Genomic DNA, 27029 nt, shown 5'->3' with positions numbered 1-27029 from the left:
AATTTTTCTATGACTTCTTGAGCAACCAGAGTTTTCCACAGTTTCTTTTTCCATGGTCACTTTTGGCCATGGTTGCTGTTTTCTGCTGTACAGGGGACAAGGAGGAGAAAAGCCTGGCTGGCCCCAAGTTCTTGGTGGGCTCTTTCAGAAGTTCTCAATGTCACCTAGAATAATTATTACCATGAATTCTTTTGGGTTGAAATGTGAAGCCAGCTACAAATTGATTTAGGAGTCATGAAAGTTTTGCAGCTGAAGAATGGTAACATCTTAGGCTTTATAATTTGCTTTAGGGTTTTCTTATAGAAAAACAGCAACACAAAATATTTTACACTTGACTTACACTATCACCATAGCTCTGATGCCTGAGAGAAAGTTTCATAAATAAATATTTGAAGGAAAATCCTTTAAACATGGTTATTTCTGATTGGCTTTAATCTGCTACAATTGCTCCAAAAAAGAAAATTCTAACTCAGTCATCCATCCAAAGACTGAAGCCTTGTCCTCTCCATTAGCATTTTAAAAATATTAACTTGTTATGTAGTGAGAAAAAGGAATGCCTTTCTTAAAGAAGCTCTGTTCCAGGATTTCACAGCTGTTTCTGGGTCCAAAGGAAGCATTAAATGTGAGAGGGAAGCAGCCAGTGCTGCTGCAGCTGGGAACTGCCATGAAGATGCCTCTGTGGTAGCACTAAACTTTGATTTCATTGAAATATACAGAATTTAATGGCAACATCCAGCTGTCCTTTGTAAAGGCAGGTGTGGTGAGGGTGTTTTATGGGACTAAATTCAATTTTTTCCTTTTTTTTAAAATGTAAATTATAAGCTGCAAAATCACAGATGATGCTACGTATCTTATTCTTACACTCCTATTAAGTCCTGTTGTTTATCAATGGTGTTCCGGTAAGAATATACATTCTGTTCCAAGGGAAATTAGGAAGATGCCAAAAGACTCAGATTTGCCAAAATCCTTGGATTGCAAACTGAATAATGATTTTTCAACAGAAAAAAACAGCAAGCCTTTCTCTTTCATCTCTCCCTCTCACATTTTCACTTTAGCCAGTATTCTTTCAGATTTTTTTTTTCCCCCAGGACTGTGCTAGCAACCTGTAGCAAAGCATTCCCTATGTTACAAAGTTTGGAGCATATTGACAGTGATTAACACCACAGTCACTAAGATGGGAGACCTTGCAGAGAAAATCACTGTACACCAGAATCATCTTCCTCCTCTTCCCCAGAAAACATTAACATGAGTTATAGAAATAAATTCTGGTTTAGAACTGGAGTTTGGAGGTTTTAAGCTGCACATTTTTATTGACAAAAAGATTTAAATGTAAGCTGATCATGAAATAAAGGCATGGCACTAACTGAAATATGGGACAAAAGTGAATTATGACAGTGGCTTGCATTGCCACTGGCTGCAGTTTAGCAGAGATGTAACAGACAAAAAAGTGATTAGGTCTAAAAACCCCAACATTATGCCAAGAGAATTTAAGAGACAGAAAAACTTGTGAGAAGTGAACAGTTTCCCAACGTGTGTGCTGTAAGCAGTAATGTTAAGGATCAGGGTGCTCTGACTAAATCAGGAGTTTTGCATTCAGGAGGGCTCATGAGTGTGGCCTCCAACTGATTTGTGTCTCAGAGGATTGCAGGCTACAACCAAAGCTTTTTCTGCTCTCGGGCCTTTAATGTTCCCCTCTCCTACACCCCTTACCCTCCTAAGGTTGAATTCTCTCTTGCATAATAATACAGAAGTTTTCATGTGGGATGAAACCATGACTGTTATCTTTCTCTTCTCCTTATCTATCCAGCTTTTTCACAAACCTAGAAAAAACCTAATCTTAGAGACATGTTATGTCTGTTAAGTTTGGCTGAAGGATGCCAGTGCCTTCTGAGTGTCTTAACTGAGGGCAGCCACTGAGATAAGACTGCATAGATTTGTTTTCCCTAGGAAATCAGGCTAATAAGGACAGTACTAAAGGGGCTGGAGAACTTCTTTTTGTCCCCTTATGTCAAGTCCTCTTTATTGTCAGTCACATGTAAGACTAAGATGTTGGCGTTACCTCATTATTAAGGTTGGTTAATATATTTTTGTGTCACCATCATCCAATAGAGTCTGAAGTCTGTCCATTTATTTAGGCAGTGAGTCTGAACACTCTTAGTCCAAGCTGCTGGCAGGACTTTTTCCTGGAGGCTAAATGGCATCTTTCCAAATCGGATGCTGGCAGAGATTTTGGCTGTGCTTAGACCCATGGGACTTCTTTTTTTTTATTTCTAAGTCATTAAGCAACAATAAAATCTTTATGGTATCTAATGAATTGAATTTTACAACCACTGTTCTAGTAGTATGATGATAAGATTAGTTTATAAGTCTTTTAAATTTTTCTATCATGTGCTGTATTACATTCCAGCTTGTGTGTCAACAATCACTAGGCTTGACAGAGTAACAACAGGTACTCTGCACATTCTGGGTGTAGGACCTTCCTAAATCAGCACAGGCTGTGTAGCTTGATCCCAGTCACTACCATAAATGCTATCAAGACGACAGAGTACCTACTATAGATTTTCTTAAGCTTGTTTTCAAGAGGTTGGAATAATGCAGTAATATCTAAGACCATCTGAAATATCTCTGTAAACACCAAGGTAAGAAAGTTTTGATTTATAGCAACTTTATATCAAATTCAACAAATAATTGGGAATACAGGTGACAAATAATTACATTTTTGATTCCAGAGTTCAAAAGTCAGCTACCAAAATAAGCTTCTCACCTTCTCCCCCATGCAACTTGCGCAAGTCTGAAGCAATTAAAAAGATTCTGTATTGGGAATTTGTCTGAAGTTACTTAATGTTTTAAAAATAACTATTTGAATTAACCACTTCATGTATCGAAATCAGATATGTAATTTATAATAAACATGAAGCTTCCCTGCGCTTAGGCCTATGCACTTCATTGCAGAGACAGAACACTGAATTTGGAATCTCTAATGCTCAGCCATTAAAGTAAACAGGGGACACATTCAAAACTCAGTTCATTTGTCAACCTGACAGCAGATGGAAGATTTCTGCATGCAAAATATAGGAGCATCTGGCTATCAAGGATATTTAAGACCTTACCTATTGATCTCTTTCATCTGCTTAAATTAATTCAAGATGTTAAGATGCCAAAAAAGGATGATTAAAGATCCCATGTGTATAAACTTCAAATCCCAATAAGCAGTAAGGAGAAGATAATACAAATACTACAAAACCAAACCAGCAGCAAAGCTCCCAAATAAGTGATTGTAAACCTGGAAAAACTAGAAATTTGACTGCCAGGAATGGAGGACAGTATGGCTTATTAACTGAGAGACACACTGCCAAGAAGGACTTTAAGGGGAAAAAAAAATCATTCCAAGGAAAGGAACTAGAGCAATGGGAAAAACATGATTAAAACCAAAAAAGAGACAATATTGCTTACAAATATAGGCTATATGTAATTTCTCTAACAAGGACCAATAGGCTTTGTAAAACTCAGGTTTTGCCTGAAGCAGATTCCTTTAAGTTCAGAAATTTAGCAAGTAATTAACTTAAATAAGAAATGTTCAAGATTAAATTGCATGGGGCCCTGAGCAACCTGGTCTAGTGGAAGTTGTCCCTGCCTGTGGTCATGGTGTTGGAATTCAATGATCTTCAAGATTCCCTCCAACCCAAACCATTCCAAGTTAGAAACTGGAGGGCTTTACAGCATAACAAAAATGTTATTGCTACACTACCTAGGTGGCTTAGGGATAAAAGCCTTATCTTACCTTCATTTATTTTTAAGAGAGTGGCACAAAACTCAAGCTCCCAACATCACCTCCATTCTTCCAGAAACAACTGCACTATAGCAAGGGCATGATCTTTTATCCTGTGCCTTTTTTTGTCTTTTTGGTAGTAGCAGGAATTTTGTAGCTTTAAAATGAGATGTAAGTAGAACTAGCTATTATTCTATGTCAGGAGCAGAAAGATGATGTTACAAGAGAATCCATCCACTCTAGAAGCCAGACTAAATTAAGTCCTGACCTGTAACATGCTGTGATGCTATCAGAATCTGGCTCCCTACCAGCAGTCTCAATGTCAACTCTGCAAACTAAATTTGACTATTAAAAAGTATATTTATGTACAGAAAAGAATGAAAGCAACACACAATGGCTGCTTACATTGCCAAGTAGAAAAGGAGTAAACATTATTTCAGAAACACCATGAAGACTTAATAATACATAATGGTAAAAAAAAGCAGCAGCTGTTTCCAATCAATGCTGTAATTCTGCCTTGTCTTTCTAAGGTCATGCAGATGTCATTCCCACAAGGTGACTTATTACTCATTTTAGGGCTCTGTCTAGGTGTACAGTGGGATTAACTGAGTTAACAAGCTAAAACAGCAGAGGAAGAAAAGGAGGAAAGGTTCATTTTTGTTGTTGGGTTTTTTTTGAGAAGCCTTTGACTAAATGTTTTGAATTTTTTTTCTAAAATCATTAAGAAGTCTTACAGTATGATTGAGCAGCACTGCAAATGGGACACATAGTTCTAAATCTATTTATCAGATCACAACCATCCATGACAGATCTTGTCCCCCTTTTCCTGACTACAACTTCAGTGAAGCAGACCAGGAAAGGTCTGTACTGATAAAAGCTATGCCAGCATATTCTGTGCCACATGTATTTCATCATCAACTGTGAATGCAGCCGTCTCATATCATGAGGATTCATGGTTCAGAGAAAAACTTCAGAGGAGACAAAATCACAAAGAAAAACCTTAATCTAGAGATCATCTAGGCAAAGCCTACAGCATCAGAAGACCACAAAAGTCCAAGTGCATGCTGAACATTGTGTGCCTTTTTTTACAGCAACTTTTTACAAATGGGAAGACTCTCATGAACTTCTCTAAAACTTCTCTTTTTGACTGAATACCATCATAACTCCTTTTTTTTTTTTTTTTTTTTTTACAGGCTAGTTCATAAAGCAAATATCAACATTTGACAAAGAAAATGGAGATAACCTGAGAATTACTGATTAACAGGAAAGAAAAAAGAACCTTTTGGTTCCCTAATTCTTTATCCATTGTTAGAAAAACACAAACTAAAGCAAATAAACCTGTTCCTAAGGATCAAGAAATCCAAATTTATTTGTTTCTGAGATCCTGTGATGATGCGTTAGCTAAAAATTTCCTCAATGCATTTATCATGCTTGATTTCAGCAATGGAAAAAAAAAATCATTAAAATGTAATGCATAAATGAAAAATGTTTCATCACTTTAACAAAGCTCTTGGTGGAAGAAAGCATGTATAAATATGTTCTAAAATGGATTATGTGACAAAAAAGGAAAAATTAAACAGTTTTACAATGTTTATATGCATTGAAGGTTGAAATGGCATGTGAGCATCCAGCACAGGAATAATGAATCTATACCTCAACCTTAGAATTACTGCCAACTCTGAAGGAAATTTGAATTTAAAAACCTATGCTTCAATTTCCTGGGCAAGAAAAGTCAAGAGATGACTTTACTGAGTTAAAAGAGAATAAAAAAAAAATTGGTCTAGACAAGAAGATCTAAGAGCACCATCAAGACAGGCAGAAGCAGAGACCCAAAATATATTCCTTGGAAGTTCTAAGAAATGTTGTTTTTATTCAGGAGGGCACTTGATTATGCCTCTTTGGCCTGATCTCTCTTCAATGTGTGAGGGCTTATCAATTTTCAGAAGCAAATCCTGTAGGACTTCTGCCAGACATTAAGTCATATGCTCTTAGCCCAAGTATGCTGACAAGAATTTGGCAGAAATACTAACACTCACCTGAAAAGTCCTTGTGAAAAACGCAGTGAGCAACAATTCTAGTGACTTTGTGGAAGGACAGATCACCCACTATGTCACTAAGGTTATAGAGGAAGATAAGCATAGAGAGGGGGACGAAATCATCACAATTTCTGGCAAAAGGATGCACTGAGTTTCCTTTCCCTTACCCTCAGCATAAATTAGGAGATGGTGCCCTGAAAACACCACGCCTCATCTACATTCAGAGAGATTAGGAGAACATACAGTCAGTGAAGGATCTCCTCTGTGTGTGCCACTCCTGGTTCATTTAATCTAGGACTGATGTATGGTGGCAAACCCATGGAATATGCACCATTTCATCCCAGGCTGGATAGTTCTGAGCTGAGTGGAACTGAATACAAAGAATTGTATTGTAAAGAATAGCACTGGCTGATCATCTTATTTTAGAAAGGCTTTTCTTTTGGTGGCTGCACACAAGACTGTTTTACAAGGATTAGCATCTTTATTCTAAAGGGTTTAGATGTTATATCTAAAAAGGAAAGGCACATACAATTCAGCATTTTGCTTGTGTTATCCTCTCATGTGCTGGCATTGGAAGGAATTCAGTTATAGCAAAGTCCCTAGAAACAGTAGGTAGGATGTTATATTCCTTTTCCATTTGGAGGAGTGAATACTTGTTTCTAATAGAGCAATAAATTACTTAGTGCACCTGCAAAACAGTGCCTGTCTTCTTGAAGAAGGGAAGCTGCACTGTAGATGTCAGGACAGAAACTTCATTGGGAGGAGGAAACAAAAATTTGCCAACTGAAATTGCTACAAGGGAGAGACAGCAGCTCTTTCCCAGCAGGGATGTCAGTACGCAACAAGAATGAGTCATTGTGATGCAGTTCTGTGATTCAGACAATTCAAAGCCACTCTGGCATGTCAGGCCACCAACATATTTTTGCTGTGTGTGAATCCATACAAAGATAAAAAGTATTTCCAGCTCTTGATAGACTTTTACATCTCTAACAACTTTCTCCTAAGATTTTTAAATTTTCTTTTCTAAATTTGTTACTGCAAATCTGGATTTAGAGAACTTTTGCTCCTTAGTAAAATATCTGTATTTGTTTCAGGTCATTCTTTATCAGGAAACCTAGAGGTACGACATAGTGAAAAAGAGCCTTAGGCAATTCAGATAAATATCCTAGAATTAGGAGTAGACAAGGAGCAAAACTCAGAATTGTTTCGTTGCTAATAATTTTTTCGCTCATAAAGCTAAACAAGATACAATGTAAGTTTAAGGCAACTGTTTTTCTCTCAGGTGAACAGGTTGAGAACAGTATAAATGTTTTTCTTACTCTCCTGTTCACAGTATGCTCACAACGCCCTGCAGCTTATTTCATAGCATAACAAAATTAACCTGTAGACATGGGCTAATCCCTTACTATTTCCTAATCTATTTTCACTAATATTTGCTATGGTCAGTCTTTGAACAGAATGGATGTATAAACAGATCAGCAGACTGCAGGCACACAGTAGATTTAAAAAGTGTTTTCTCATCATAATCATTTCTAGTCATACCCCTACCAGAATGTTCCTAAACGTACAGCATCAGAAAGCAGAAAGAATTTCCCACAGCCACAAAAGTAATGCGTAATTCTGCTGAAGAGAACAGTTGGAAAACCTACAGGAACTTATTTTCATCCTACTAGCCACAAGAAACCTGGAAGAGGACTACAATATGATACCACTCACTATACCATAGGATCTGAAAGATTATACAGAAGTTACCAGTGAAAGTCAAAGTCTGATTTTAATGATACCAAGAGTTTTGCCTCTGGAAAGAGATTGTGAATGACACAAACGGATTTCCTCATGTTTGTGGAGTCTAATGATTAACAGCTGCAAGACGAATGAAAAGTCACTTGAGTGCTGGTTTTACACAGGATCCTTTGGATATCTTCAAGGACTGTAAAAGAATAGATTTATTTCTTCCAACTCTCTAGTAGCCTGCTCAGAACACGTCAGAGTTTCTCCTTTGGGCAGTCAGGAGAAGGAAAGAGCTCAGCAGAAGCAGTCATGAAGGACAGGGAAATGAGTCATCCTAATCCACTATATAATGATCTCATCAATCCTTCACCGTGTCAAGTTATAAATATATAGTAAATATTGACAAGTGTGTTGAGGCAGGTTTTGAAAGAGAACATTTATCTCATTGTTGTTCTTGCCAGGACAGATAATCCTCAAAGAAGCTAGTAATTTCAAAGATTTAAGGAGAAACTCATTATGGAGAATATGAGAAATCATTTCAATGCAGATTTTTGGTTGCGGAAGGGCATTGAGATCTACTGGTGATTTAGCTGTGAATACTCTCTCCATCCACTTCCCTCCACTATTATCTAGTTATTTACTTTACTAGAACCTTTTTCTTTGCAGCTTCTAACATTTGCAGTCAGTTTTGCCTACCTTAAACTTTGGAGAACCAATGGCATCCACAGTGATGTCCCGTATTGTCCAAAATAAAATTTGAAATTACCACAAAACATCAACTTCTCATAAATATTGCACAAGTGATTATCCAGATTAAATTCACAATTGGATTTCTGTCTTTTCCAGACATTTGAGGCCTCCTGCCTTAACATTTGGTTCTCCTAAGTTCTGTTCCTCTATTATTACAATTCTATCACACTGTAAAGCTATGCTGAATTTTTACTTAAATTCAAACTGAGATGGCAAAAAGTACTTCTCTGACATACAGGGCACCACACGCCCAATCTCTAAATACCTTCTCATCCAAAATACACATTTCAGAGAAGAGTAGGAAATACAGGAACAAACATTTTTGTGCTTGTGTTTAAAAATAGAGAGAAATCGCACCTAGTTTGCTTAGAAATCCAAGCTAAGGGACATTTTCCAAACAGAAAATATCAAATGTGGTATTTGTGCTATTTGTCAAAGATGTGAGCAACGGGAAGTTTTTAGGATAATACTCTTCTCCATCAAGCAGAATGTTCCCTATTGTGCTCCTGTCATTACAAATTGACACAGAGCATTTAAGCTAATACCACCATTAAATCCTTCATGCTAATTAGTTAGAAGAACTGTACTGGAAGGTACATGGCAACATGTCTAAGTTTGGTGACTGTCCTGTAGATCTAAACAATTCTGGAATCCAATTTGCATCAAACACATTAGTGTCTAATAATGTAATAATTGAGCTTGTGTTTTTAAGATTCTAAGACAGAAAGATGAAGAGAACTGCTTGCTATATTGTCGTAAAAATAGTCACAAACCCGTGTCTCATATTTTCTGCTGATTCACTTGGAATATTCTATATTAACATGATATGCCGTATTTCATCCACAGAACTCACCAGGAATGACCGATGGTCCTTGCTCCCTAAGTCATACACCAAATTTTACTGAAGTCAAAAGTCACAGAGATGCTCCAAATCACCGCGAGTGATTTTTAGGCACAATTGGAGCTGACTGTCCAAGAGCTTTACTCTTCCCTGGTGACAGACAATATATTAAGGATTCAGCTGGGATCTCCAATCAGGAGCTCATCATCCCTCCATATTTTGCTGCCTGTCCCTGTCCATGCTTCTGATGAACCCACCAGTCTTGTGCCAACACAGCCCCACAGGAATGTCCCAGCAGGAGCACCATAGCCACCATGACCTGGTTGTGACACAAATGCATCCAAGTGCCAGAACTATTCACTCTTTTGTTCAGTGTGAGGTAACCTCAAAAACATATATCTGCTCACAGGTAACCATGCACATTCTGTGTTCAAAAATATAATTGGGTTTGTGGGTGCACTGAAAGATTAAAATTATCATGTAGTTTTAATAAAATATTCTGTTTCAGCTAGATTTTCTGTCTGATGTAGTGTGACTGGAACCAGTTTTGTTTGGCTTTCTTTCTCCAGACTAATAAAGAGAATCCAGTGAAAGAGAGCCATTTAATATTTTTTGATTCTCGTTTGAAATCCTTTTCTCCTTTCGAAGCTAGCAAAGGGAGAAAATGTTGTTATTTTAAAAAATTAGGCATCAAAAATGCTTCTGTATGAATTCATATAAGAAAGCATGAAATACCTTGCAAATACCTACTTGGGCAGATATGACATGCTTATTTAATGGAAGAGTAAATTCTGAATTCTTTAGTGGAACAGTAAATTGAAGCTTTGGTTTCTCCATCTGAAAACTTATAGATGTAATGTAGTTGAAACAGCAAATTTCTGCTAACTAACCAGATAATAATTAGTTTTTAAAAGTTCAGATGAGATATATTCTGATGTGACAAAGAGAAAAAAGAAGGAGCAGAGCAACTTTTGCAAAATGGTCAGCAAGTACATATTCATGGACATCAGGAATGTCAATAGATTTTCTACTAAAGGCTAAATTTTAGAAAAACTAACTATTACAAGTGGGAAGACTGCACCTCAAATATTACAGATGTATTTTACAGACAGAGTATGTATTTACTGGAGACCTACTTCCTCTTTTTCTACTCATTTACTGGTCCTGGAGACCATACAAAAAGAGATACAGCAATATTAATATATTGTATTTTCCAAATGATTAATGAAGGTTAATGCCAACTTCTAGAAAAGTTTCCACAATACCAGAGAAGAGCTCTCCAGGGTTATTTGCAACTGGTTATGCTCTTCATTTCACATTTCCAAAGAGTGGTTTGAATCACTCTTTCTTTTCTTGTGGTGCACTGGCCTACACCAACTCTTACTGCTTTATAAAGTTGTGAGAAAATTTCCCTAGCCTCTACTATTTTAGCACATTTGAAATGTAGCTTTTCTACCTCCACGTCACTGACTGTCCAGTGATTTTGTTCTTTGGGATTAGAGAAGCAAGAGCATAAGTTGGCCAAGTTTTCAGAGAGACTCAAGGGATGCAGAGCTGCTTGGTGAGTGCAGTGAAGCAACCACAATCCATGCCAAGCATCACGTCCGTGCCTGTGCCCGAGATATCCTGCTAGGAGGCTGTAACAACTGTGTAATAATTGCCATTCTTTTGCTCTGGTCACCTTGAGACTGCAAGTCTAAGTTTATTTTTAAATTGCAAATGCAACTGGAAAGGTGGTAGATATGCTGGGAGCCTTCTGAGGGACCCACCCCCCTGACAGTGAGGACCTGTGCATTAGCTCAGCAAAACCCAAGAATATAGTTTGAACATCTCGCTGATATCTACTGGGGTCCCCCAAGCTTCCAACGAGCTTGAAGTTTCTGACACTGTAATAAGATGATGTAACCTTAAATACGATCAATCACAGAGACCTACTACTTAGTGGGATGTAACTTGACTGAACTTACAGAGCCAAAGCAAGAAAAATGATAGAATTCTCCAATACAAGCCCTGCATCTCCCCTGCACTCACCAGGTGTGTCAAATGTACTCCTTAGCTTTACAGGAGTTTGGTCGACAATCCTGCAGATTTTCATCCTGGTATAGCAATGAGCCATTTTCTTCCTCGACAATTCCTCCCTTTTCCCCACTCCTCAAATAGCAAATCAGCTACTGCTCAAAAATGGCAGACAACTAAATTGCTTCTTTCCCCAGAAGTACCAGAGACCAGGCACACAGAATTCAGCACCAGTTTAAATATCATGTAACAGGAACTTTTACAAACAGCAGTTAAAAATGTCATAATATCTATGGTAATGTCATAATCTATGCTAGTATTAATTGCTTGATGCTTACAAAATATTTTTTAAGTTAGCAGGTTTTTTTGGTAGTCCACAAGGAGATAATCTGTTTCAAAAGGCTTTAGGAAAAAACCTTGCAGCATCAATACAGCAGCACAGGTATCTTGTAAGGTGATATTAAATGTGCTAGCTCATATACCACAGTCGCACATTTCATATGGATAATTTTCTTACACACTCAGAAAAAAGTTAAAGATGAAGGTTATTCTCTGAAAAGTCTTGTATCAGAAATTTCGATTATCTACTTCCTGCTTAGAAATAATAAGCAGCATGATGCTAAAATCTTGAATCTGCACTACATAGCCCTGCAAAGACTTTCTTCCCCTTGAGCCATCTGGCAGAAGCGATCATTAGATGCAAACAAAGCATATTGATTGTTCTTCGAGAAAGAAATGTATATTCTTCAAATAGTTTGGGGAAGCAAACTTAAGCAGATTTCAGTAAGTCTGTGTCTGTGACAAACACCTCAAACCATCTTTTACATCCCCCCACACATTGGAGGAACTGGCAGAGGTGAGGAGGACAGCAAAATATTCCTTCTTTTTACTAAGGAATTATATTTAGCAATTATTTATTCACAGAAAAAGTTAATCTACTGGTTTTCTCTGAAAATAAAAAGCACATAACCTCACGATAGGAATTTTAATTTTAATATTATCAACCTTGTGTTTGGACAGGTGCTGAAATTAACACTAGGATAGACTAAAGCATGACCCTGACCTGTCTGCCCTGAGGGTTGGGCACCTCAGCCTGCATCTGTCCGGCATCCCAGAGGATTCTCCACAGACGTTGTATAGATATCACAAGGGAGGGTGTCAAGAGGATGGAGCCAGGCTCTGCTCTGTGGTGCCAGGCAATGGCAGAAACTGATGCACAGGAAGCTCCACCTGAATATCAGGAAGATCTTTACTGTGTGTGCGACTGAGCACAGGAACAGATTGTCCAGAGAAGCTGTGGAGTCTCCCTCACTGGAGATACTCCAGAACCGTGTGGATGCAATCCTGCGCCAGGAGCTCTGGGATGACCCTGCATGAGCAGCGAGGTTGGACGCTGGAGGTTGGACCAGCTGATCCACCGTGTTCCCTTCTAACACGCCCCCTTCGGTGATTCTCCACAGGGAATCGCCCAGACAGACTCCATACGGACACGTATCCTGCGCCTACCCCCTCTCCCTCACAAGCTGTTGCCTGGGGGTCACTGCGGGCCCCGGGGGTGGTGAAGAGCCCTCCCCGGCCATGGCGCTGCGCGCGCTCCCCTCACGCCGCCGCCACCGGCGGCTCGCGGCAGGGCGGGGCCAGCGCGCCTCCCGGCGTGCCCCGCGCCGCTGTCATGGCGGCTCCCTGCGGCCGCTGCCCGCACATGGGCTGAGGGCTCGCTTGGGCACTCACACGTCTCTGTGGGCGCGGGGGTCGCGGCTGCGGGCGAGGCGGTGTCGGGGAGCGGGGCGGGCCCGGCCCGGGCGGCGGGACCATGCTTGCCCTGGAGCGCGCCCTGCTGAGGGGCTTCCTCAGCGCCGCGGAATCCCTGGAGTGGAAGCAGGGCGAAGTCGCGGCCGCAGGTGAGGGGAGGTCCCGGCCCGGCGCGGGGAAGGTGCCCGATCCTTGTGCGTGCCGCAGCCGCCGGACCGAGCCGAGGCCGCGGCTGGCGGCTCCCTCCCCCCGCGGGCGTTTTCTCCTTCGGCGCCCTGTCAGATCCTCGCTGTGCTCCTGCCCGCGCAGGAAGGTGTGGGAGGCCGTGGGCTTGTCAGGCTGGAGGAGCGGAGCGGCGGGGCCGCAGGGCAGGGGGGCCGCGGCCGCAGCGGTGCCGGTGCCGGCGGGCGCCCCGCCGCCCGCCCCATGCCGGCTCTCGGGAGGTGGGCACGGGGCTCCCTCCGGCTGCCTCCCGAGGGAAAGGCTGCCTGCTGGCTGGAACTGGGCAGTGAGGGGGAGCGCGCTCTTGAAGCAAAACGTGGGAAGGGAGAGTCTGGCACGAGCTGCCTGTTCTATATGTATTAGTTATTCGGTCGTGGTTTCTTGAGGGGACTTGGTCAGACCCGGCTTTCCTTCCGGGGAGCGCAGCAGCTCCTGGAGTGTAACCTTTTTCTTGTAAAAAAACTTCCATATTTCAGGCAGGCTAAAATACAGTTGTGCTCAAGTCATGTGCCATGTTGTAGCATATTGAAAATCTCATCCTTACCTAAGCACTTACTGTTTTTATTTCCGAAAAAACTGTATAGAGCTAATCAGGTCTTATTTCCTTATATGACGTATTATTTGACCTTAGTCATTGTGCTGTCCAGGAATGGTAGCTGATGTGACTGACTCATATTTTCACCGAGAGTTGTGCATGCTGTTTGTGGTGTAGAGTTTTTCTGATTTTTTTTTTAATCAGGTTGTTTCTTTAGCTTTGGTTTGTATTGAGGTGCTTTAAGTAGTGTGATGCTGTAAGATGTGGGGAAAAGTTGAAGAAATGCATCTTGCAGTACAGATGGAAAATGGTAGGGTTTGTGATGATTCTTAGTCATCATTTACGTGGGCCCTTCCTATTGATGATCCTGAAAATAAATTTAAAAGCTATGACCTTGAATTTTTATAGTATCCTATAAAAAGCTACACACAAAATCAAAAGCAAATTTTATGTGCTTAGAGTTATGTTGCTGGAAAAAGAAAGACCTCAATATTCCTCATTTATCATCACATGTTCTCACAGCTTGTATTTATTCTACAAACAACAGCATTTCCTGTATGGGCAGCTATAATCCAATATAAAGCAGTTGTCATTAGGTGAGAGAAAGTCCCTCCAAAGCATAGATTGGAGAAAAGTCTCTTGTTAATTCCATTATCTGTGAGAGTATGATGTTAGCAGTGTTGCAGAACCACTGCTAAACTTTTGTATATGTCCTTCCATGTACAGCTTAAAGTTTTTTTGATAATACATGGCACACATTATCTTTTATATAATTTTGTAGATCACTGTGGGGAACAGAAGTAAACTTTGGTCAACAGTGTGGTGCAGAGACATTAGAATGAATGAGTCTCTGTCACCCATTCCTGCAGTCATCCATTGCTGTTGCTGGAGGTGGTTCTGTCCTCTGTGTTCCTGTGTTTCTAAAATTTAAAGTACTTGTTTAGCTGGATGGGCTTGGGGTTGGTATTCAGATCACTTCTTTGCACAGCTGCTGCTTGTATGGATCCATAGCTGTGCCAGTGTTAAATTGATTACCTTGGCTGCTGATGTTAGTGCGGCCACAGCAACACTGAGTGCAGGGAGCTGCAATCCCCAGCTGGAATCACAGATTGATAGTAAGGCACTTATCCTCTGCAGACCTCTGTATTTCCTCAGCTGAACCATCACTAACACCATCATTTAGTCAGAAAACAGTTAGTGCATCTGCATGAGTTGTAGCCACAGCTGCAGGGCAGGCAGATAATGGTTTTGCTCAATAATAGCAGGTTTTAACATGGCCAGATTGTTCCAACAGCTGCTGTATTGATTGCACTATACCATATCTGAAGATAGATTCTGTGAATAAAGTTGTAGCCTGGGTCAAGAACTTGATGAGTCTGAAGCTTCTTAGAAATGGGTCTGAAGCTTCTTGACTTCCCTTTGTCTTGAAATTGGTCTTAAGAAACAGTTATGGGTCTAAGTCCACTTTAGTAATTACTCCTAAGTATCTGCTCCATATGCAGGCTTTTCACTGAGATAGTACAGTTACATAGGAAAGAATTTGCAAAGTTAAAATCTCATTGCCTATTGTGGGTATTCTAAGCATGTAAATTAAGGACTGAGGAGTTTCTGCAGTTTTGCACAAGACTTTATTCACTGAACTCTGGAAATACAGAATCATTTTTGTTTGCATTTCCCCTAAAAAGGTTCTCTAGTCTGTGAAATTATTGTCCTATCTATAGGATATAGATATATATACTGTTCATTTAAAATGTTTTGAAGGAAGAATATCCTGCTGTTATAATTGAAATATTTTAAAAGGCCATCCATTTATTTTTCCTGAAATTTCAGTGCAAGTTTTTGTTTTACATTCATCTGGTCGTTTGTGTTTCACTGTAACTTCAATACAAATTGTTTGAATTGTGACACCTGCAAGTGCTGCTCTTGAGTTTCAGTGCCACTGCACTTTCCCTGCATTTTAAATGTAGATAAGTTCTTTAGAAGGGGAGTGGTAGATATTTTCATTTGAATAGGTGTTATAGGTCTTGAAAGACACAACTGTTTGAAAGTTGACACTGATTCCTGTGTTGGTTTTTTTTTTTTTCTCTTCCAGAAAGTGGATCATTATTGCAATTGATGTTTGATGGGAAATATGAAGCAATATTTTCAAATTCAGCCATTCTGAATGTTTTCAGTGCGTCTTCTGTGACAGAGGAGAATATTGACACTTACTTGGAGAAACAGATTCTGGCATACCTGGATTGTTCTGCAGAGACTGATAGCGTGGAAAGGTGGAAATTATTATTTATTATATATAAATTAGATAGAGGCTATGTTTGATTTTTACAAAAGGCACTTAAAAATGTATAACTTGTATAGGGCCTTCAAAACCCTTGTACTCACAGGAAAGCAGAAAACAAACTTCTTGTGGTATTTCCCCTCACTCCTTTGGGCATCTCTTCCTTACTGTCCAGTGAAAGAAACAATGATGTTGTGATGTGGGGGTTTGTTGAAAACATTTTCTTTATTTACAGTGATTACCTCAGAAGGTTGTGGTATGAAGAAGTCACATATGTAAATTCATTTTGCCCTATATCATCAAACAACTAAGAATTTTCTTTCTGAAATGTTGCATTACATTTATGTGGCTGCTTGAAGTACTGTGTAATGTTACTGTCCAAGCAATGCCTGTATTTCTGACTTACAATGAGGTTGTTCTATTCTTAATGTAAAAATGAGTAAGGTGTTACTCACAGATGCTGTTCATTTTCTTCCCACAACTTTCTCTGAAAGAGTCTCTCTTAATTGCTTGTGCTACTTGTTGCTATTAAGAAGTCTGTATTTACTGTTTACAGTTTGCTGTGTAAACAATAAACACACTGAAATCTGGCATGCTAGGGATAGTAGAAGCAGAAAACTATACATGTGTTGTGTATATATACACTGATATTTTAAAAGGTAAAAAAGTTTCATCAAAAGAAGAGCAAAAGGTAATAGAAAATAAAGGTTAAAAATAACAGTAAGAGGAAGGTATTTGTTACCAGTTAGTGTTGGCAGAGTTCAAATATGTTTTGGTATGACACACATAGACCTAAGAGTTTTTGCTAAAATATCAGAGAAAAAAATAGTTGGCGTGTTTGAAAAACTGAGCTGAGCTTTGTTAGTGATCGTAATGTGTCAAAAACTCGTCTTCTGGTGTGGTGCACAATACAATGCACTCCTGCTTTCTGAGTTGGAGTGTTCAGAGGTTTTTCCTATGCATGCTTTTTGCTAGGTATTTCTTGTTTGGTTTATTAGCTGGAGAAGTTTTTCAATATTTCTAGATTCTGTCACCTTGCAGTAGTTTGAATAATGTGACAAGGAAAGAAAAATCAGTCAGGACTTGAAACACATTCACTCCTGATTTTAGTTACTGCTTCAAATATGTGTTGCTGCCTTTTTAGGCCATTCAGCTTCTTGAAGGTAACCATAATCTGTATCAGTGGAACTTTATATGTATCCTGTTATAGTGCACTCCTACTGCAGACGCCAAAGGAATTCATTCCTTGGCTGCTCATGCTCCAGCTCTGTGGTCTTTGAGGTTTTTCTTGTTTGCTCTGCAGCTCTGGGCTGCATTAGAAGCCCCCTTGCCAGAAGATATGGAGGCAGAACTGCAATATTTAGCGTTTCAGAAGCAGACAGAGGGTTTTCTGCCCAAAATTATAGCCTGAAGCTTTATTCAAAATGAAAGCAGAGTCTTCAAAACCTATCAGTGTCTGCCAGAAACAATTTTGTTTGTAGCATTTAAGTGAATTTTTCAAGCTCCATTAGTAATAATTTAAGAAGTTTTGAGGGCTGAAGGAAGTAAGTTGGGGCTTTCTCTTATAAAAAACTTCTACTGAAGTTGCTTTCTGAAAAACAGATAATTTCCTAATTTAGGTAGGCACTGCACAGCACTTTGACCTGTACTGTGTTGGTCTCTGATGACTTTGGGTTGACATGTGTCACAGTTATTTTTCCTACCTGCAGACCCTGTGTCCTGTGAAGGCCCTGTGGAGGGAACCTATGTAACCTTTGCATCCAGACTTTGCATTGCTAATTGTGAAGATGGGAAGGGGGTGTGTTTCTATATTTTTTTAATAACTAAAAGGTAATTTTCTTTTTCCACCAACTGATTCAAAGGAAGTACAGCAAACCTCTTAAGACCAGAAAATTCAGTATGACACTTGTTTTCTTGTGACTTTTTGTAGATGGAATAAGTTAAAAAAATTTTTTTTCCTTGAACTGAAAGTTATAATTCTGGAGATTTAAAAAACACAGTAGGAGTTGAATTCAATCGGAAACAGAACGTTGGATAATGTTAATCCTATTCGTTTGGCACAATATAAACAGTGCCAAGTATGGTTTTGTAATAGTGTTAAAAGAACTCTTAAGGAGTTTTTTTTCTGAAGCTAAAACAGAGCAGCTTGAGGGCAAAACAGCTTAAAATTTGGATCTAGACAGTAATTTCTTTGGACAACTTCTCTGTAACTTTTTCCACTTTCAAATCCATGGTTCTATAATGAAAATGATTTAACATCATTTAAAAAAGTGATGCAACTTTTCTATCCTTTTAACTGATTGCCTTCTTCTCCCTGCCCCAGATATATTTTCGCTATGGCACTTTTAGCCTTTATGTTCTAAAAATTAAGCACTCTTTGTAATGAATGTGTTGAATAGGATATTTTTTGTTTTACTTTTTTCCTGCTATTGCTACTCACTTCAATGCTTAAAAGCTATTTTCTACAGAAAATGTAGCTTCACTGCTGTATTTTAATTAGCAAAATTTAGAGGATGAAGCAATAAGCTATGTGTTAACCATGCAGAGGGGGATTGCCTTTTTTTATTTTTTTTCTGAGCACCATAGGAAGAAGGTCCATTCCTTGCCTAATGTACAGTTTGATTCAGAAGACTGGAAGGAAATAATGTGAAGGTTCCAAAATCTAAACAAACAAGGAAATGAGCTCTAACTCTGTTTTTTTGTTGAGCATGTATTTACTCTTCTATCTTATTCAACACATAAATGAATGCCAGACTTGGCAAAAGAAATCCATACAATAAAGCTTGCTATGATTTCCCAAACTGAACACTGAATGGTATTTCTGGTATTTTCTTCTGGAACATCTGATGGTTGGTTAGCTAGTATGCTGTATGTAATGAAAACTGAAAATGAAGAAATTCTTGCTATTTCTGCAGCTTGTTTTGATGTTCATGAATTGAAAAAATAGCAAAGTTAGGCACTGAATAGTTTTGGCTACTCTTCTGTAATTTCTGGCATCAATAAAAAGAGTGAAAGCTGTAACTTCTTAAGCAGAACCTGGCTGTTGAATATTTTTTCTTTTATTTTGTTTGTAAATTCTAAGATTATACGCACTCCTTTTTTTTTTTTTTTTTAATACAAATGCACTATTGTTCTTTATTTTTGAGGAACATTTGATACATGTATATTAGCATGTGATTCTGTTCATGAAGAGCAATTTGCTTGGTGTAAGCAGTGTTAAAACAAAAGGCAGCAAAACCGCCAATCACACAGAGAAAAGAAAAATAAGATGAGTGGATACAGACATATATGTAAGGATACGTGCAAAATAAATTTTGTAGAACACCATAGCAAGGGGGACGTTCACAGCAGTCTTTCTGTTGCTTTTCAGGCAGCCTTTGGGAGGTGAGCATCTGCAGGTCTGCATTGTAAGTGTGAAGGGCAGTCAGCAGGGAGACCGAATGCATTTTCTTGGGGGAAAAATAGGGGATAAGCAAGGGAGGTCAGCATTTGCAGGGATTACAGCTTGAAATTGGTTTTCTGATACAGAATGAGTGATAAGGAGACTGAGAGTTGGTCATGAATCTGAAAATGGGGGAAAAATAATTTGGTGATTACAAATGAAACAGTGGAAAAACAGTATCCTGGCCAAAGTAATGGAATTGGTTATCAGTTGTTCCGGAGGCATTCTCCGTGGATAAAACTGTCTCTTCAAGCAACTTTGCTTTCCAGATAGATATCAGTAATGTTAAAATAAATAAATAAAATGTCACTAGTGGAGATAGTGTAAATTATAAAATAATGAAAAAAAAAGACTAGAGTATCAAATCACAGTGCAGGGATGGTTGATTGTTCTGTATCTTAGAAGCATAATTTATCATGGGAAAAAAATCAAGATACCAATGTAGATATTTTGTGTGTAGTGGTAATAATTTAGTATACAGTACTTGTTAGTGCTTTGTATTCTGGAATAATTTAGAAATTTCATGGTGATCTTGGTTATGTATTGATATTTCCTAGTGGATAGTTACTGGCTGAGTAATGACAGCCAGTAATTGTTACCTTGTCTTGTTCGTCAAGAACTCTTTATTCCAGTCCTTGTTCTCTTAACTCCTCTGAAAGATGGTTTCTTTTTCTTTGTTTTTTGTTTTTTTAAAAATCTTCAATTAAATGTTCCCCACCCCTGCTTTCCTATTGTTCTGCATCTTTTATTGCATTCTTGCCCACCAGCTGCTTGTTTGTGTGCGGCTTTTCTATTTTATTTTGGTTTTTAAGGGGTTGTATAACACTTTATTTCTTTGTTTCGATTGGCTCTTACATCTCTAAGGTTCTGTTTTTACAAAAATAAAGGACTAGGTTTTTCTGTTTCAGTTATGCTCTTTAACATACTAATGTTTATAGCAAACCTGCACAATTAAAATGCTAGCTTTTTGTAGTTAGGAGGCCCATTCTCTATGTCTTAGGGCCCTTGTAAATAAGGTTCCAAGTGATTAAGGCATCATAAAACGAACCAGAAGTTTGTACATAAATCTTAAAAGTCTGCACCTGTTAAATTGACTGTTAAATTCTGAGAGATTGTGCCCTGACTAATGCAGACCACATAGATTATTTGCTAAAGAAATCATAGTACGGTAAAATGAGCTTAGTCTTGTAGATAAAGAAAATTTTGCCATACCAGTTTCAGAAATGAAACAAAGTCTCTTCATTTCATCTTTCAATAAATTTATTATTCAAAATAAAAGCCATGATAAATTAGATATTATTTACTGCCAAAGCATCTGAACGAACTTAGAGGTAGTATTCGGAATTTTTGATTTAATTTAATTTTTTTATCAGAAGGAGTGAAAATAAACAGTTATGTCAAAACAAAAAATAAACTTGTTCTTTTGGAATGTATCCTAATGCAGTATTTTTTCTGTGAAAATGCTGAGAGTTAGGTTTATCATTAGAAACTATAACAACCTTGCAATAGGCAAATATTGGATTATCCTTGGCTAGTCTTCAGATCTCTGGGAATTATGTACAGCTTTAAATTGTGAAATATATGAGTTCTGCCTCCAAAATGTTTGGCATTAGTTGCAACCTTCATAAACAAGCACGTTTGGAGCACTTTTAGTTTTCTGTGTGCATTCTTGTATATTCCATTCGTTGTACCCTCCTCACAGGAGAGTGATTTACTATTTTTTTTTAAAGCTGCGGGTTTTGAGCTAGCACAAGATTTAATCAGCTCTTGTTGCCTTAAGTGAAAATGTAATATGTTGCTAATTGCTCTTCTTATCTATATTGCAGGCAGAGGCTGATGTTTCTGCTTGGTGTGGGGAGTTTGCAGCTCTTTGTTCAAAGCAATTGGACTGGGCCTCCTGTTCAGTTAAAGCTTCAGGATTTTTTGCCACCTGCATTGTTACAGAAATTCTGTGAGGTAGGTTTGGATTTCAATAAGCTGTCCTTTTATTGTCACTGCTTTTCAGAAATAACCATAAAACTTAGGTTGTATCAGAGAAGGCACATCTGCAAGGAGGGGTGCTAGAATGAATTGCTGTAATCATCTATCCTACTGGCTGCTATTACAGCACATTCAGTTATATCTGCAGTGTCCTATAAGTAGTTACTGTTTGTCTACTTAAGATATTTCCTGCTGGAAATGTTTGGTTTGGATGGAGAAGATACCTTTAATATAGGTGAGAATTTACTCAAAGGGCATTTGCAATCAATAAACTTTTTCTGTATTTATTTTGGGATGCATTCTTAGCTGAATCGAAGAAAGATGTTTATAAATGGCTTAGAAATTTCCCCTCCTTAGGGAAACGTAGCAGTTGCATATCTTGCAAATAGCAGTGTTTGGGAGATGCTAACAGTAGATTTGGATGCTCAGTATCCTGTTGGGCTCCTGAGTGCCAAGTGAGTTGAGGTAATACTAGCACAAAAATGCTAATTTAAATAGACATTTTGGAAGCAGAAGGGAATGTATGAGATGAAACTCAACTTATTTTGTCACCATTTTATGTAGATTGCTAATCAACACTCTTAACTTCTTTTAGTGAGATGTGTGTATTATTCCTCACGGCAGTACCACAGTCCAGACTCTCCTCAAATGGGATTTAGCACAGCTTCTTGATTTTTCTCTTGGGATTAAAGCTGTGGTAAAATACTGACTACTGCAGTGTGTCAGTGAAGAACATACCAGTAGTCTCTGCTAATGCTAAATCTGTACATGAGTTTGAATTTAGAATTCCACTAAGAATAGGGTATGGACCATGAGCAATGTAAGTGCTGTAAACTGTGAAATGGGGGGAAGTTGGAATATGTGAAAATTTTCACGTAAAACTGTTGGCCCTGCTGCCATACTGTGGCATGTTTTCCATAATTCATAAAGTCCTGCCTTAGGTTCATTTGCAAGGTTGTATTTCTAAATAACTAATTCAGGTACAGTATTGCTCCTGGTTTTTTAAATAGATGTTTATAAATTTATGTTTTAAGGCTGACACAGTATGTATAGATAGGCTTATTTTTCACGTGATTTTTGATACTTGAAATTCAAATCTCATCTTCTGATGGCTAAATAAGTAACAGTGGAAACCAGGTGTACTAAACCTTTTAGAGTGTGAAATGAGTTAGCAGAAATTTTGAAGTGTGCTACTTCTAAGGGGAAAAGTACTTCGTTTTCCCTATATATATATATATATATATATATATATATAGTAAAAATAACAGAACCTAATTTCTTTGATTCTCTTTATAGTTTGTTTATAATATTTAATATTAAAATATTCTTACAAATTTTGGTTTCTGTTTACTGGAGAACTCTGTATTCTATGTGTATATACAGGTTGCAGTCTTACTGCAGTCTGCAGCCAAGATGATGCTCATGGGATTGCTGTCATTGACAGTTCAGAGACCTGGCAAATACAGTGTTTATAATTTCTATTTCATAGAATCATAAAATGTTTTGGCTTGGACAGGACTTTAAAAGATCATCCAGTTCCAAGCCCCTGGCCATGGGCAGGGCCACCTTCCAATAGAACAGGTAGCTTAGAGCTCCATCCAACCTGGCCTTGAACTCTTCCAGGGAAGGAGCATCCACAGATTCTCTGGGCATCCTGTACCAATGCCTCACCACCCTCACAGCAGAGAATTTCTTTGTCTAAACTTACTCCCTATCAGTTTTAAGCCACTCCCCCTTGTCCTGTCACTACATGCCCTTGTAAATAGTTTCTGCTCCCTCTTTCTTGTAGGTCCCCTTCAGATACTGGAAGGCCACAATTAGGTCACCCCAATCCTTTTTTCTTCCAGGCAATTTCATTTAATGTCTGGAAGAAAGAGATACTAATTCCTGCTGAGTGAGGAAATACATGGTCTCCTGTTTAGTTTCTGTTGTGTTTCTGCAGTGGCTGTGAATGTGATGCTTTGAAATACGTTTGCTTATGCAGGGGTGGTACTGCAGAAACTAAACTGTCAAGAGATTATAAAGGAAAACATATTTTGTTTCTAATGAGTGCTCCATCAGATTTCCATATTGCTTCAAGGTTTAGCTATTTATGCATTCAGGCAGAAGTTTACCTTTATTTCTATTACTGCTGTCTGTATTGTTTCTGACATGTTAATGTTTTTATTTCCAAAAGCACTATGCAATTATGTGCTAAAATGTAATATCTACTTCTCTTTTTTTATTAAAAGTCTTAATTCAAAACGTTTTGAATTATGTTTTGGATTATCCTTACTTTTCATTCCAAGGATTCTTAGTATATGAACACTCTGTAAAAATGAACATCTCAATAGTGACATTTTTGTGTTTCCTTTAACTCAACTTTCTTCTCATGCATACACAGATATTCAGAAAATGTGGGTTAAAAATAGAACTCTTTGCTTTCTTCCATGTTCTATCATTAAGACAGATACAATCCCTTTTTAAACAGATCATCCATTTTCCAGGTTTTCAAACTAAAATGATTTTTTCCCACATCAAAGTTAAAAAATTATGTATTCATGTTTCTTTTAGCTTGCTCTAAGTAATGTCACGAAATTTCAGCTTTTCAATGTCTCATTTATTTCAGGAATATTTTTAAAACTGTTACTCTTATTTTCAGAACACTTTATTGGATTAGTCTTTGTTTCCAGGGTATATAACTGCTGCCATTTCTCTCCTTGGAAAGTTTCACCTCTGGATCAGCGACATAGCTTCATATCTGCTCCCAGATAACTTCTTTCCTTATGAGTGCAGTAAGGCTGCGTGAGTCTGTAATTAATTTTTGGGAAGAATGAATAAAATAGCCTCTTTAAGACGAGTTGCTGGTAGAGGCCTCTTGGATATTTTCAGTGAACAATATTCATGAGTATGTGTATAGTGTTTCACTTTCTTCCAACTGAGTCTAGCCATCTCTCTGAACTATGGTTGCATTCATGTACTCTATTAAGATTTGTTTGTATGTCCTGCAGAACTGGCTTGTAATTTTCAGAGTGCACACAAAAGTAGCATTTTATTTATTAGAAGTATTTCAGTTTTCTAAAATAGCTGTGAGACTTTACCACGCCAGTTAATAGTCTGATACTACACTGATTTTTTTTAATGATAAAAAGGTAAAGGAAGATTAAAAATTACTGAATTCTGGTTAAAATGGATTAGCAGTTGTGTTGAACTGTTTGGGGTTAGACTAAAATATTATAAATGAGCTCAGTGCTTAAAATAAGTGGCTTATAGTAATGAGCTCCTTGTGTCTTAAAAGTATTGTCACTGTCTCTGCATGTAAGGGAATAAAAGGTACAAAACTTTTGAAGTTGGTACATATTTATTCTGCCTTAAGTTTCAGAGCTTCTATGTATAACCTCATAAAGCTGAGCTCAGTATTTTCAGTGGATAAACTGGAAAACAATGTGAGGACAAGCTGTTTGCTGCTTTATTTGTTGTCTGATATTATATTTGCAAGTATATATATCTGTTAATGGTGAGAACATCCATCTGGAAGATCTCAATTTGTTAATTGACAATGCATGTAAATAACTGGTAGGAATCCTCCAAATTCATGTATCACAGTTCCTCCTCTTTTTGTAACTTCCAAGCTGATCCCAAAGAATAAGTTTTGGAATACATTTAAATTTTTTTTTTCCTTACATTTTATTATTCCGTCTTTTATGCATTATTTGATCCTTTTGCTGAAAGAAACTGAAATCTTGTCATGCTTCTGTTGGCATCTATAACCATGTTCATAATTATTATGAAAAAAACCAATGTACTATGTAGCACTACTGTCTCAAATCCAGCATGATTCTTTGGTCTTTTTAATTCAGTCTGTTGTGAATTCCTTTTTTCAGGCTCAGATGCTTGCCTTCTAACAGTGTGAACAACAAGGAAAAAAAGTCTATGCTTGACCAGCAAGGTGTAGGCTTTGAAAATTATGCAGATTTCTCCCTCTTGTGGGGAATGTAAGGATAGATGATAAAGGCTAAATCTGGAGGCAGAGCCTTGTAAGCAAAGATAGACTGCTAAAGTAGCCTACAGTCTTGCCCTGCATTCCCTTGCTATGAATATAGAACAGAAGGGGGAATCTTAATGCAGTCACTTGAAAAGTACCCACTTAAAGAGCAGAGCAAAATCATCCTCATAGGGCTTATGAACAAAAGCTTTCATAACCAAAGTACTTCTTCAACATGTAGCGCTCTCAGGCAAGACTTGCTTGCACTGGCTTACCACAATTGTCTTCAGTATGGACGTCAGCTCTCCGTAGTTACCTGTTACTGATTTGGCTTGTAAAACTAGGGACAGCCTCCTGTGTAATCTTACCTCCTTTGCAGAAAGTTGAAGAGAAAAGCAGTTATAAACAAAAGCAGTATTTCCATTGCCTTAAAGTCTGAAGAGTGAATTCTGCTTCAAAGGACCAAACCTTTGGTTTGGTAACCTCAGTAACATCTTCTCTTCATCTGTAAGGCAGATCACCTTAGCTTTGCTAAATGGCAAATGGTTGTGCAGCAGTCTGGCTTACTAGCCACATGCAGCAGTCTGGCTTACTAGCCACATGCAGCAGCTTCCTGATCTGATAACTTGTTTGTCTACATCCCACCTTTGCTTCCATTTAATCAAGTCTTCCTGAGCCTTTAGCCTGGCTTTGTCTACTTCTTTATGTCTACACTTACCTTTCTATATGTAGGAGAAAGATCCCCAAGACAGAAAGAGCTGATGAAATGTTACAAAGGCCCAGAGTGTTTCTCAATATAAAAGTATGCTGAATGCACACTTTGCTTCTAGTCACTATCATTAGCAAGAAAAGACCACTAACTCCCTAAACTAAAATTCTCATACACTCTATTTTTAGAGCTATTGAATGTGAATGGCAGGGCCTTTCTTCTGATTTTTATTATTACTTGGGTGGCATCAGCTGTGCTGGGAAATACTTCTGAAATACTGTGAAAATTGAAATACCCAGGAATACTGTCCAGCTTGCAGTTGATTTAGGGCTTTAGTAGTAGTAACTTAAAAGTGGCCATTAAAGTTACGGATCTAGCGTGAATGGAGTTTAATTTGTGTGTATGTTGTGTGTTAATTTGTGATGGTCAAACATAACCACTTGCTTGTCCAACTGGATGACTACTCCAGTGATTTCTCTGTATATGTTCATGAAGTAATTATCTAGTATATGTTTCTGTGATTTAAGAACATTACTCCTGAATAAAATAATTGTACTTTGTGATGTCAAGTTTGGTGTAGAAAGATTCCTAACCCAGGTTTACTAGATCAGGAGCATTATATTAGCAAGTCTTGGGTTGTGTCTGTTTTGGGATTTTTGAGCTACAAGACAGCTTCAACAAATCATATATTTAGTTGTTTAAACACAAGAACACAAGCTCAAAATTTCTTTTTTGCTCTTAGCCAATGTTCTCGTGATTTTGGTAGTCTTCAATTCTTAACATTGCAGTCCTTGAAGCTGTAACACTTTAAATGTCTACATCTTACTTGTAGCTGTTCTCTCACCTTAAGGACAACCTTAGGGCAGTAATTCTGCATGGATAATGCAGTTGCAGAGCATAGGCTGGAAAAATGAATGTTTGTTTAGGCTTTTTTAGCTAAAGGTAAAGGATGGCTGCTTTTCTGGATGGGATTTGTTTCATGAGAAAGGACATGGATTTGTTAA

General features: G+C 38.1%; 1 protein-coding gene across 1 annotated transcript in view; it reads left to right on the top strand.

Moving 5' to 3' along the window:
• Positions 1 to 12787: 12787 nt before the first annotated feature.
• The window catches only part of TTC27 (tetratricopeptide repeat domain 27), a 112279-nt gene continuing 98037 nt past the window's right edge, over positions 12788 to 27029 (top strand). The window contains exons 1-3 of the mRNA XM_056488111.1: positions 12788 to 13044; positions 15745 to 15922; positions 21199 to 21328. Coding sequence (XP_056344086.1) covers positions 12957 to 13044; positions 15745 to 15922; positions 21199 to 21328 — 396 coding nt within the window. The 5' untranslated portion in view covers positions 12788 to 12956. The remainder of the gene's footprint in view (positions 13045 to 15744; positions 15923 to 21198; positions 21329 to 27029) is intronic.

This window comes from Oenanthe melanoleuca, chromosome 3, assembly GCF_029582105.1.
Source record: "Oenanthe melanoleuca isolate GR-GAL-2019-014 chromosome 3, OMel1.0, whole genome shotgun sequence".
NCBI classification, from domain to species: domain Eukaryota; kingdom Metazoa; phylum Chordata; class Aves; order Passeriformes; family Muscicapidae; genus Oenanthe; species Oenanthe melanoleuca.
The sequence above is the reverse complement of the archived record's forward strand: the minus strand, read 5'-3'. Positions and strand labels throughout refer to the sequence as shown.